Genomic DNA, 15,113 nt, shown 5'->3' on the forward strand with positions numbered 1-15,113 from the left:
AATAATATAAATGACCATTTCGTTTCACACTCTAACCAACGCGACGAAGTTGTCATTGATAATCATATAGATGATCTTGAAGAGCAGGTTACAAACTTAGATTTACCAATCACTGATCAATTTCATTTCCATCCAATCTCAGAAGAAGACACTTTCAGAGCAATTCAACGTACTCATATTAATGCTACGGGTGTAGACAAAATTCCTATTAAATTTATCAAGAAGATGTTATTTGCTGTTTTACCAACCATTACATACATTTTCAACAAGTCACTTGAAGAAGGCATTTTCCCTGAAAACTGGAAGTTTGCTCTGGTTCGCCCTCTAAATAAAGTTCCATCACCCAATAAAGTTGAGGATTTTAGACCAATCAGTATTTTACCTGCATTGTCCAAAGTGCTAGAAAGACTCATTCATGCTCAAGTTGTAAAATTTCTAGACAACAATAGTAAGCTTCATAACTTTCAATCAGGCTTTAGAAAATTCCATTCAACTGAGACAGCTCTGCTTCGTGTCACTGATGATATAAGGTTAGCTATGGACCAAAGAAAATGCACCATCCTCACCCTATTTGATTTTTCTAAAGCATTCGATACTGTTGATCATACAGTCCTTCTGAATAAGTTGGCTATTCTTGGTTTCAGTCGCAACTCGTTAGTTTGGTTTAAATCCTATCTATTAGGTAGGAAACAATGTGTATCTGTCGGTGACAAAAAGTCAACTTGGAAGAACGTTATGCATGGAGTACCACAAGGTTCAATTTTAGGCCCTCTCCTCTTCAATTTGTATGCTAATGACCTTTCTTCCATTATCAAATTCTCCAGATTCCATACTTATGCAGACGACCTTCAAATCTATTTAAGCTGTCCCATAACAAAAATTAATGAAACAGTTGGAATAATGAATCAGGATATCAATTCGATAGTGGAATGGACAAAGAAAAATGGCCTTAAGCTTAATCCCATCAAAACACAACCCATTATAATTGGATATTCTCGTCTTATAAACACTATTGACCTTGAATCGATTCACAAAATTAGTGTAGACGGTAATGACATTCCTTACTGTAGCTCAGTTAAAAATTTAGGCATTATTATGAATAATACTCTTGACTGGTCAGAACAAGTGAACAAAACTTGTAAAAAGTTATTCTCAGCCATGCATGCATTGAAGAAAATGCACGATATCCTCCCTAGAAACATTAAATTATTATTGGTTCAATCACTCATCTTCCCACATTTAATGTATTGTAATTCTGTTCTTAACGATATGCAAGTCACTCTGAATGATAAACTACAGCGTTGCCAAAATTATTGTCTACGTTTCGTCTACTCTCTCCAACGCCATGATCATATCACCCCAGCCCACATTGCTAGTTCAACATTGAAGCTTCCCGATCAGAGGCTTTTTCGAATAGTCAAGCTTGTTAGAGATATCTTGAAACACGGTAATCCGAACTATTTTAAAGATGATTTCAAATTTGTCTCTGAAGGTAGGAGGATAGATGCTTCACATACTAGAACCGGAGAAAGTACTTTAAGGATACCCAATCATCGAACTACTATTTTCACAAAATCCTTCTATTTTCACAAAATCCTTCTTAGTCAGTGCCTGTCGTGCATGGAATACACTTCCTGTTTCTATCAGGTCTATCGAGAGCCGAGCGAGCTTCAATCTGACTTTAAAAAAACATATTTTGGAACAAATGACTGAAACTGTCCGGCCCTAGAACGATCACATGACAACCATCCCTCACCCATTCCACCAATATAAACCTTTAAACCATGTTATAGAACGAATTGTATATATATATATATATTATATAAACTCATGTTATTTCAATTATCCACTGCATACTGCTGTATATTACTGAAATTTGATAACCCTGATCTACTTTCAGCCTACTTCATTTTATTAATCAATTATTTGATCTTATCTACCTATATAATTATTTTACTCTATCAATTTTCTGTTTTTTTTCTCCTCAATATTCATATTGATTAAAACTTTTACAATATTTCCATTAATAAATAAATCCTTAGTTTAAATAACGAAATTAACGTTTTGGTAGAGAGTTAGTGGGGAGGATATTTTTAATATTCTTCCCAAAGAATGGACATTGATATGTCCAAAGCTCCGCCAATTTATGTAGATGCATAACAATATGATTATTATCTATAGTTATTATATTACAAATTGCTTTTTCATATCATATACAGTTCAATAGTTATTTTCCTAGTCTATATTATGTAAATTCATCTATAATTTTGCTGTATTGTTAATAATTTTGTATATAAGTGTATAAGCCAGTATATATTGTAATCTACATAAATAGAGTACTCAATCAATCAATCAATCAATCTCATACTCTCCCTTGAATTGAACAAAAACATTTCACTTTATTTTATTCACTTTCTCTATCTAACAGTTACCGACTCCGAGATAATGTGTTTTGCTTGGCTAAGTGAGTGAGAGGGGCAAGTAAAAGGGGATCCAGGAGGAGGAAGTTGAAACGGAGAAGAAGAAGAAGAAGAGGTTGGAGGTGGTGGAGGAGGGGCAAGGGGAGAATTAAGAGTAGGAGGAGGAAGAGGAGAATGAAGAAGTGGAGGAGGTGGTGGTGGAGGAGAATGAGGAAGAATAAGAAGGAGGTGGAAAAAGAGAATGAAGAGGAGGAGGAAAAGGAGAATGAAGAGGAGGAGGAAAAGGAGAATGAAGAGAAGCAGGATATTTAAGCTGTCCCATAACAAAAATTAATGAAACAGTTGGAATAATGAATCAGGATATCAATTCGATAGTGGAATGGACAAAGAAAAATGGCCTTAAGCTTAATCCCATCAAAACACAACCCATTATAATTGGATATTCTCGTCTTATAAACACTATTGACCTTGAATCGATTCACAAAATTAGTGTAGACGGTAATGACATTCCTTACTGTAGCTCAGTTAAAATTTAGGCATTATTATGAATAATACTCTTGACTGGTCAGAACAAGTGAACAAAACTTGTAAAAAGGTATTCTCAGCCATGCATGCATTGAAGAAAATGCACGATATCCTCCCTAGAAACATTAAATTATTATTGGTTCAATCACTCATCTTCCCACATTTAATGTATTGTAATTCTGTTCTTAACGATATGCAAGTCACTCTGAATGATAAACTACAGCGTTGCCAAAATTATTGTCTACGTTTCGTCTACTCTCTCCAACGCCATGATCATATCACCCCAGCCCACATTGCTAGTTCAACATTGAAGCTTCCCGATCAGAGGCTTTTTCGAATAGTCAAGCTTGTTAGAGATATCTTGAAACACGGTAATCCGAACTATTTTAAAGATGATTTCAAATTTGTCTCTGAAGGTAGGAGGATAGATGCTTCACATACTAGAACCGGAGAAAGTACTTTAAGGATACCCAATCATCGAACTACTATTTTCACAAAATCCTTCTATTTTCACAAAATCCTTCTTAGTCAGTGCCTGTCGTGCATGGAATACACTTCCTGTTTCTATCAGGTCTATCGAGAGCCGAGCGAGCTTCAATCTGACTTTAAAAAAACATATTTTGGAACAAATGACTGAAACTGTCCGGCCCTAGAACGATCACATGACAACCATCCCTCACCCATTCCACCAATATAAACCTTTAAACCATGTTATAGAACGAATTGTATATATATATATATATTATATAAACTCATGTTATTTCAATTATCCACTGCATACTGCTGTATATTACTGAAATTTGATAACCCTGATCTACTTTCAGCCTACTTCATTTTATTAATCAATTATTTGATCTTATCTACCTATATAATTATTTTACTCTATCAATTTTCTGTTTTTTTTCTCCTCAATATTCATATTGATTAAAACTTTTACAATATTTCCATTAATAAATAAATCCTTAGTTTAAATAACGAAATTAACGTTTTGGTAGAGAGTTAGTGGGGAGGATATTTTTAATATTCTTCCCAAAGAATGGACATTGATATGTCCAAAGCTCCGCCAATTTATGTAGATGCATAACAATATGATTATTATCTATAGTTATTATATTACAAATTGCTTTTTCATATCATATACAGTTCAATAGTTATTTTCCTAGTCTATATTATGTAAATTCATCTATAATTTTGCTGTATTGTTAATAATTTTGTATATAAGTGTATAAGCCAGTATATATTGTAATCTACATAAATAGAGTACTCAATCAATCAATCAATCAATCTCATACTCTCCCTTGAATTGAACAAAAACATTTCACTTTATTTTTATTCACTTTCTCTATCTAACAGTTACCGACTCCGAGATAATGTGTTTTGCTTGGCTAAGTGAGTGAGAGGGGCAAGTAAAAGGGGATCCAGGAGGAGGAAGTTGAAACGGAGAAGAAGAAGAAGAAGAGGTTGGAGGTGGTGGAGGAGGGGCAAGGGGAGAATTAAGAGTAGGAGGAGGAAGAGGAGAATGAAGAAGTGGAGGAGGTGGTGGTGGAGGAGAATGAGGAAGAATAAGAAGGAGGTGGAAAAAGAGAATGAAGAGGAGGAGGAAAAGGAGAATGAAGAGGAGGAGGAAAAGGAGAATGAAGAGAAGCAGGAGGAGGAGAAAGAGGAGAATGAAGAGACGGAGGAGGAGGAAGAGGCTAGGCCAGGGCATTAATGCGATGAGTTTTAAGGAAGTGGCGAAGGAAGCATTAAGTGACGCGTTTGCAATCAATGCCAAAATGGCTACAGGACACTCTTTGTCAGCTAGGATACACAAAAACGAAGGATCGATTTCTACTGGTAACAAAGGAGAGGGGGAATGAAAGGGACAATGATATGAGATGAAAGCTGAGCAAGTCGTGATACTAACAAAGAAGTAAATTTGTCTCCATGATCCCTGTATTTTGTATTCCTATCTTTTTTATTTTGAGAACGGATATAAATTGATATTGAAGAATAGGATTTCATGAAAATTAATTGCTAATAAGTTGGGGAAACGATTGATGTTTGGTTGTTCTGATAAGCTATCAATAAGATAAATTAAGCTCCATGCACCTGCTAATTCCGTTATAAGGGTGACCTATCTAAAATCGCTAGGAATTGATAGAAGTTTTTTGTTCGATTGATAAAGAGACTGTGGAGAAATTTTGAAACTGAGAAAAATCGGGCAAAAAATGAAACATTCAAACTTCTGGGATGATAAAGAATTTGTTCAACGGTTTTGCTTGAGTAAATCAACTGTCAATTTAGTATTTGATAAAATAAACCACTTGATAGAAAATAGGACAATTTTTAACAATGGTCTTTCATTAGAAAACATGTTTTTAATAACACATAACTGAGATATTTTGCTTTTGAGAGATTTCTAATAATTGAGGAAGACAGTAGTAGATTTAAATATAAACTAACTAAATATAAGTTTGTATCCAATAGTAATATTGCATTTTTTGAAGAATTTCTTGATAGCTTTTCTCTTTTGTTACCGTACAGCTTTCAGCTCTGTGGATTTTGATTAACGAAATTGTATAGCTGTATAACCTCAATTTACTGATGGTTTGTGAGTAAACAAATAACAAATTTCCTGTAAAATTAGCCTTTCAGATATTAAAAACGATAACATTCTATAACCAACTTAACTTAACGTTTAACTTAAACTGGATTAGTGAATGCACTGAGAAAACCGATTCAAGTTTAAAGTTTCAGATTATTTTAAAATCGATTAACTTAATCGAGTTTAGCTATCTATACTGTGCAAACGGCCCTTAGTGAGATAAGCCGTCCTGGTAACATTTGTCTCAACAAATTCATTAAAATGCGCCCTGTGTGGGCTGTAGCTTCATTCTGCTAACCCATATTTCTCCCAAATCATGTTCCTCAGCAAGCTCTTCCAATTTGGGGCGCAGAAACGTGTAGCATTGTCACATAACGCTGGGAGATGACATTGACAGTGATGTTGCCATTCTCAAAGGACTATGGCCAGCACGTTCACCCGATTTAAGCATATTTTTTTCTATCTCAAAAAAAAGGTATCCAAAGATCGCCCATACACCTTGGAAGAACTGAAGGAGAGAATCAGAGAAGAGCCTTACCAATCACAGTGTGCCAAAATGCGTTCTAAAATTCCAAAAATACGTTACATCATGCAGTGTATTGCTGCTTATGGCCGCCATTTAATTTCCAAAAAAATAATAATAGAAACTATATTTCAAACTGAATTGAACCCATTGAAGAATTTTCTCAAGTTGAACGGCTCATTACTTATAACCCTTACAAAACCGTCAATTGGCTCTGCCTCACTCTGTACAATTATTATACAATAATATGATCGGGGGAAGTCAACAGACATGGTCCAAAACTGTCATTCTACCAAATTTTGATGAACTGAAATTCCGAAAAAGAATGAGGATATGTTTCCATTTTTCACTTCAAGTCCAATTTTCACTCAAAAACTAACAAATATAACGATTTTTTTCGCTATGATGGAGGGAGGTGAGTTTCATACTGGAAGTTGGGATATTCAGAAGTTCTTGCGCGCTTTGGCTTTGAAGGGGGGAGGTGGGCATCCCTGGATAACTTTCAATCATTATCAAATGCCACGAAAACCAATCGGAAAAGCCTTCTTAAAAAAATCTTCCTGGTTGGTTCTTTCGGAATTCAATCATGGTCAAATTCAATAGGCGTTTGTGCAACCGGGCCCAAGTATGGTAACAAACTCAATCATAATTTTTCACACTGATTATTGATGATTCGAATATGATCAATATTGAGAGAATGGATTTTTAATTACTCGAATTATTATCAAAACGAGTTTTTTGGAAAAGTATGGATTCCATTTTCATTTGCTCCAAATTCAATACAATATATTGTAAGCTGCAAGCAAAAGGTCTGTATCACAACGCAACTAAGTGAAAAAATTTGATATGAGGAAACTTAGTGAGACATCGAGTATATTATGTATCTCTTCATGAGATCCATGGAAAGAGTTTCTGGCTAAGGAATTAGTATTATTATTATGAATAATATATTGTTCTATTCTATAAGACGTAAGCAGATAATATTTCGAAGGTTCATCGACAAGGAAATTAAGAGCACCTCTCAGGGAGTTTGCATGGAATTATTAATATTACGATTCTACAAGAACAAGTTGGTCCAGGCAAACCTCGACGTCAAAACGATAGAGGATTGATGTGAGGAAACTTGAGAGTAGAAACGCAGATTCATATAATGAAAATTTGAGCTGGTGTAGTTTCAAGTGATGTTCCTAGTGCTTACTCTGAGTGGTTCAGTTTGAGTTCTGTGTAGAACTATATGGCATGAGTGCAATCCGGCTCACATCACTTGAATCAAATTGAGTGACAGCTTTGCTTTTGAAGTAATACTATTGGAGTGCATAACTAGGACGCAGCCGGACCTTCAAATCTACTCAACTTACTAACTGACCAGATTTCAAACATGAAGTAGTATCTTCTTCTTCTATATAATAAGAGAGAGTAGGGTTGTGTTTGTTCGTTTGTTCGTGTGTTCGTTTGTTCGTGTGTTCGTTTGTTCGTTTGTTCGTATCAAAACATGTCAACTTGCATACCGGAAAAACGGGAATGATTTAGATCTCCAAACTTTGAACATAGATTCTAAAAATATCAATCTCGTGCACCTGGAAGCCGAAATTTCAATTCTCCTTCTAGATTTTTCAGAATTAATGTTCAAATTTTAATTAACTCATGGTACATACGATTTCATAAAAAAATCACCAAGTCATATAGTCGGTTTAATTTATCTATAATATAATATAGGAAAGAATGAGCTCTTACAAGTACAGGATAGGAAATTCACGAATGACGCATCATCTCGTCTCAACTACTCAACTGACTAACTTGAAATCTTACTTATAGATTCTCAATTTACCGCGGATGGTTATTTTAAATTCTTCAAAGATTTTAGTTAGTCAAGTTTTCATTTTGCCAATTTTTTATTAGACCCTTGCGGAGCACGAGTTACCTGCTATTTGAAAATAGAACATGCATAAAAACTAGACAATTATTTCATTATTGAGAAATTCAGACCCTTAAAACTTGTCAATGCTTTGCTATACTTTTATTAATGAGACAATGCATGAAAGATGAGGACAATGACTTCGTTCAATTGAAATTCAATCAACTTGGGCTCGTTGAAAACAAGAAAGTGTGAGAGATAGAGATGGGGCAGTGAGAGAGATACAGTGGCAGAGAGAGTGTGTGTGATACAGTGAGAGCATGAGAGAGAAAAGAGAGAAGAAAAAATAGAGCGAGAGAATAGAAGAGATCAGTTTCCTGATTACAAGCGTCATCAAACAACAAGACAAGTTGGAACCATCAGCTTATTGTCAACATTATAGTCAAGTTCACTTCAAACTTTTGGCATTGGTTGAATGAGAATCATAATGACGTCATAATATTTAAGGAATACTGACACTTTAAAGTGGATGTCACTATTACAGACAATTTTGTCAAACGTCAACTTCCTGATTCAATCATATAAAATACTAAATCACTCGACAGTGGAATATTGAACAGAAGCCAGAGGTTTTGTTGCCATTATTCTTAAATCTTGAAGAGAAAGAACTGCCTGATTCAATAATGAAGAATACTAAATCACTTGACAAAAGAATATTGATTAGAAGCAAAAGGCTATGTTACAATATTCTTGAATCTTGAAGAGAAAGTATTACCTAAAAAAGTGAGATTCAAGTTATAAAGTCAGAGGAAATGACTCTTGAATAAGTCTATCAAGTACATTGTTCTGATATGAAAATTGCTTAATCTTGTTGATATGGATAAATTCTAAATATATTTTATTTATTAAGAAAATGTATTTTTCATGATTCAATAATAAATCTAATACTTGAGTACTCTGGTGATTCAGTATAATCATAGAGGAAAGATAGCATATTAAGAAGGAATATCATGGTATAGGTCGTTTATGTTGCAAATTTCAAGCCGATATTTTGTTAACTCAAGCCGTTTACTGTCGGCTACTATCTATTATTACTGTTTTGTTGGGGTGAGAGTTAACAAGAGAGTGTAAGAAAAACACAGTATGAGACACTATATTATAGTGAGGTCCACGTTATAATGGCAGTGTTTGATTAGCAATGGTATTGCTATCCTTGTCCACCATTCAACAGAGCCGATAGCGCCATCTCTTTCTCGCTTTGCTCTGTTGCCAGGTCGTCTTTCAACAATGTACTATTAATAATTTATTAACATAATATTTCATCTTAATTATGAAAATTCATTATTAAACTATTGAAAAAAAATTTCTAGCTTAACAAAATATAAAAAAACGAGAATGAACAATTAAATATTGCATGAATAAACCTAAAACACTTTAATAATATGGGCTACTTTTGTACAAATTGATAGAAACAATATAAAACTTGTCATTTCAACTTGAAAATGACTCAAGTTATGGTCGAAACTAGGGAAGCATGAGAAAGTGAATTTTGAATACTAAAACTCTTCTAACTGTAATCGACTTCCTTCGGGATTATATTAATTATTTGTGCTTACTCAAGTGGTTCAGTTTGAGTTCTGTGTAGAACTATAGGGCATGAGTGCAATCCGGCTCACATCACTTGAATGAAATTGAGTGACAGCTTTGCTTTTGAAGAAATACTATTGGAGTGCATAACTGGGACGCAGCCGGACCTTCAAATCTACTCAACTTACTAACTGACCATATTTCAAACATGAAGTAGTATATCCATATAACACTACATAGCTCATCATGATATTTCAAACATATTATAGAACTGTATTACCATTACCAAACTTACCCAGAAGGATTGTTCAAATATATGATATGAAGATTACAAAACCTACACAGAAGGATTGAACAAATTATAATATTGCCAACGGTTTCTCACTCTCAAACTGTTTAATGCTAGCTTCTGGAGGTGCTCGTATCTGATGCTTGGAGAAGAAAGAACTATTCTTCAAACCTGGGATATTCTCGATATATTCATCACTAAGCATTCACTTTCTCCAGTGAGATTCACGTTGTGGAGTAAGCATCTGATTAAAATTAGATTATATCTGTATGTCATTGGACAAATGTGATATCTTTGTCCTTTTCCAATTTGTTTATAGGCTATGATGAGATATATATTTTATTACCGAAATTTTTGTCCTTTTTCAATTTGTTTATAGGCTATGATAAGATATATTATTTCATTACCGAAATTTTTGACCTCAATTGTGAACACTTACTATTGAAAAATAATAGAAAGATATATAATTTTTTATAAGTGGAATCTATTCCAGTTCAAATCAATCATTATCTAGAATCAAATCAAGAATCAACCATAAATATCAGTAAATAGCTACTGGAATGACTCAATCAAAGTTAACAAAATACCAAGTACAATGTAGCTACACATTGTCACATAAAACATTAAATAATATTATTTTACTTTTTAGTTTCTATGAAGAAGTTTTTTGCTTGTCCTGTAAAATTAGTAAAATTGGACATGTTCCCCTTCTGCAATTAGTGATTCATATGGAAGGCGGTGATGGCAAGTAAACTTCCCTATCACTCCTAGACTACTGACTTTATAATGTGGATCTTAAAGGAGGCTTCGCCATTATGAGAATTCATGCAGTGAATTGCCATCATGCAGTCAATGAGTGCATGAGTGAGTGAGTGATATCATACTTTTATGACTAAAGTTATTTACTAAAGTGACCTACCTGGGAAAGTGGACGACACGAAATGGAAAGTGCCCCCAGGGGCGGGCCCCACAACTTGACCCTGACTCGCGGCCCCCGAGTGATAGTAGCCGGGGTGCATGTGCGAGCCAGCGAGCACCATCAGCCGATTGAAACTCTCCTCATCCGAAGCCAGTCCAGCCAGCGGGCTGATCTCCTCGGGCTGGCCCTTGCTGGCCAACTGCCCCTCCGGCTTGCCCCAAGTGGACAGTAGTTCGGCATCCGATGGCAGCTGGTTGTCAGAAGACGAGCCAGTAGCAGCCCAGCACAGTTGCATTGGCGCCAGTAACAGCGCCAGTACTAGTTGTAGTCGATAGTGGAGTAGATGACCCATCCTAGCAACAAAAGCAAAGAATGCATTCAGTTTCAATTGCACTGTTTGAGTAGGAATCATGAAGGCTACATGTACAAGGTTAACAGATGCAGTTTAATCTGAAATTTAAATAGAAATTTGACTATTGACAAAGAACATTCTACAAAGCATCGACAACGACCACGTTCAAACAAACATGAATAATGCGATTTAGTATTTCATATTCATCTACACCATAATGAATTTCTCTATCATGGTCCAACGGATGTAAGTCCAGAGATCATAGAAATGATCAGATATAATATTTACTCACTTTAAGTCATAGTAAACGAATACAGTAGGTAAAAAATAAAGTGAGAATATAGATAGGATATGTGGAGAAAAAACAAAACAATTCAACTTGAAACTCGTATATTGAGAGAATTTTTTCTTACATAGTCTCTGTGTAAATGACAGTTAAATTTATTTCATTTGGAAAAATGTCAGTTGGGGTTTGTTTTATTTTGTTAAATTACGTTACTTTCAATTACGCAATTTCATCATATCGAATAAGCGTTCCATTGATCAGTATCAATATAGAACATTTCAAAGAGCTTCTTTATTGATTCTTTATCACAAGTGACAATGTATTGCCAGGTCTCATCAATGTATTGATGAGATTCATCGATAAGTAATTTCCAGACGACCCTATTTTCAGGTGAATAATTATTTTCGATTATTTCGATTCGAGTTGACTTACAAATTCAGTTGTTTCATGAGTGAAAATATCTCGTATTGTATATTATTGTGTCTGATTTTGTTGAATAAACTTTTTTTGTTGGGCTATTGATAAATTATTTCATGTTTTATGGTTTTTGTGTGGGTATTGTGGTCTGTGGAACGTGTTAGTTGTATTAGCTGAGCTGATGTTCTTGTGTTACGAACCCCTCCCTACAAGACCATTTCAAGAACCCCCACTGTCATTATTTTATCACACCCCGCTGATCCAGTTTGTAACTCCTAGTTTGTTGTCTACTACATTGTACAACCAGCCAAATCTAGAAATCTGTGATTGCACATTTCCATGAAGAAAATAATACATATCTATATCATGTAATCATGTTTGTTGAATTTGATACCTTCCTTCTGAAGTAGTATAATATTCATCCCATGATTGGTATCTTGTTTATTCAACTCTTTTTCAACCTGTTATCATTCACGATATAAGCATGATGAAAACGCACCATAATTCATGACAGTTTGTGCTGATAAACCACAATAAAACGTTGAAAATGTCCGAACAATGATAAGCCTGCTTTCAAAACAACATGAATCCTTCTCTAAATATGTAAGGAAAGCTCAAATATAAAAGCTTAATCTTTCTCGCTAAATTCAAACATCCAAACAAAACATTATAATCATACAGATTAACATACAAACCTTCAATCAGAGCTGCATGAAGTTGGATGAGGTGTAGATTTGTGAGTATTGTGTGAAGTATCACTATATTTTAGTAATCTCCACCTCCAAAAATCAGTCTATGTATATCTATGAATAATATCGCCACGGTAACTACGATTCTAATCTCGTCCCTTTGCTTAAGATATATCTATAATATAAATTTGGGATTATATATCCATATATAACACAATTTTTTCTATTGTATTTTCAATTTTTATTGTGTGATTACATATACATGAATATACATGTTCTATGGCCAGAATATCACACAATATTATTCGTCAACACGAAATATGTCCATGTATCGGTAGTTATATGTTTTGTATGTGAAATATTATGACACATGTTGATTGGTGGATGTCAACATGATATTGACCATTCATTTGATATCAGTCATGTTTGTTTGAATCCATGAATGAAGCTGAATATAAATATGAATACTACATAAATCCACGTCAATTTCCATTGGTGATAGCTTACAGACTCGGTATCAGTGTTTTCTGATGAGATGGCTGGCAAATATACAGTTCACTCGTATATTCTCTGCTGACTTTAGAATAACGAGTAATCCACTATCTACTTGTTTACTTCCCAGAGATTATCATTGTTAAATTGAATCAACTTCTAAATTGATACAGTATATTTGTTGTGAAGATTTTGTGTTTGATCACAGTGACATCAGATCAATCTTATAATTCATTCATATTACTGTATATCTCTACGGCTTTTAGAATTCGACAATTCAATGAAATAGTCTAAGAGGTGGGAATACGGCTGGATCACACAGACTTTTAAAGATTTTCTTGATGTTTTCAAAGTGTGACAGCTATTTGTTTGAATTTCGATGAACTTTTCGATGAATTTCGAACTTTTCGATGAATCCAGAAAAAATTGACTCAGTTCTTCTGTATTACCGGTAAGGGAAAGGCGAGGGTTTGGGGATAGGTTTAAATTGGGGTTGTTAGGTTGGAATTCGTGTTAGCCATGATTAGCTCACAAAATACTTGATGGATAAGCCTTTTCCATGACTTCAAGACCAAATGCTATGTTTTGAGTGGATAAATTATTCCTATTGTATAGTATGAGGAGACCATCAATGCTCGAGTAATATATTTATGAAATGATTCATACCTTGTCTTGATCTTACTTGGTCTCAAGAAAATTTCGATTTTCAGATCATAGTTTCACTAATATATTATTTCAAATAAACTAACAAACCATGCCAGAGACTTGGTCTCGAACACTCGCTCAAACACACACGTTCCATTTGATTAGTGACAATGATAAGTTCAGTTTGCCTAATTAACTAATAAGCCGTATAATATCCAATTAGCAGTATTGACGTTGTTTAATGAATGAGCGTAGTACAAGCGCCACCATTTGCGCGTAGAGTTGCGTTTCATGAATGGATTCTCCGTTCGATTGTTATACTTGAACTCTACTCATGGTGTTTGCAAGGGATTCTTGAAGTGTGTTTGATTGTGTTTTTGTTTCAATGGACATCCATTCAATCTCATTTGTATTGTACGATATATTATTTGAACACATACAAACACTTGAAAGGTATGATTTATATATTGTTCAGTTATTTCTCAGGAGTTGAGCATTGGGATTCAGGTTGTTTATCTCCGTTGTTGTATCTTTAAATTGTTAGAATGATTGTATTGGAATCAAAATTCACTATATTACTTCCTCATGTTACCAATCCGATCTTATCATGACAAATAACTTTCAAGTGTAATTTTAATTTCTTTTCAACTAAGTGAAATAGTGAGTCAATTAGTCAACTTAGTGAATAAGCAAACCATTAGAATTGATTTTGAAATCAGTTATTATTTACTTTTATTAACCTATATATCCCAAATCACACTTTTTGAAAGAAAGTTTCCATATGATTCCTTCGAATAAGAAATGCCTTATAATAAATTACCATGATCTTCGAAAATGTAAAAAGTATGCTTGAAAAAGTAATTCTCAATAGTAATTGAAGACTTTAAAGTAGTTTCATGTGATCTGTTCGAAGCAATATCCGTTTAATGATTGGTAGTAATATTCATCCATCGTGCTTTTAAACTGAATAGAATTGATAAAATATATTATATTGACTAAAGTCTATAATCACGAATGAGGGAGAGTACTTTTTCGGGAGTAGGTACTAACGTGATGATGTTGGGAGTGATAACGTTATGAGTTGATTAGGTACTATTAACCGTATAAACTTGAAACTTCATTCATTAAAAATCAAAACACGAATGCCTAATAATCTCAAATTACGTTCTCTCTCATTCAAAAACTTGACTTATTCAGCCTATTCTGTGACAATGATGAATCCATTGAACAAGTTGTGATAGATCGGTAAGATACCTCAGCTAGAATAGGAACTCTGTATCATGAAAGCGAGTCTGCTCGATGATGCTGAATCGACAAAAACTAGTAGGACATTGCTTGCAAATCGAGAAACCAATTTTATTGAATCCAATTCCTCATATGAGACGTGACACAATCATTTCCACCGTCATGAGGGCTCACATTTTCTAGGAAACTTTTGTATTATTCCATATCTCAAACCGTCAAGTATATATCCGATGTGATAAAGAAGGCGTCTGCTCATAGTTTTTTTCAACTTCGTATAGGCTA

At 34.3% G+C, this 15,113-nt stretch overlaps 1 protein-coding gene across 1 annotated transcript in view; it reads right to left on the reverse strand.

Annotated features, from left to right (window-relative positions):
• The window catches only part of LOC111057907, a 191,564-nt gene that overhangs the window by 96,585 nt on the left and 79,866 nt on the right, over nucleotides 1-15,113 (reverse strand). Inside the window, exon 2 of the mRNA XM_039432792.1 lies at nucleotides 10,706-11,058. Coding sequence (XP_039288726.1) covers nucleotides 10,706-11,057 — 352 coding nt within the window. The 5' untranslated portion in view covers nucleotide 11,058. The remainder of the gene's footprint in view (nucleotides 1-10,705; nucleotides 11,059-15,113) is intronic.

Source organism: Nilaparvata lugens, chromosome 7 (genome assembly GCF_014356525.2).
Source record: "Nilaparvata lugens isolate BPH chromosome 7, ASM1435652v1, whole genome shotgun sequence".
Classification (NCBI taxonomy): Eukaryota; Metazoa; Arthropoda; class Insecta; order Hemiptera; family Delphacidae; genus Nilaparvata; species Nilaparvata lugens.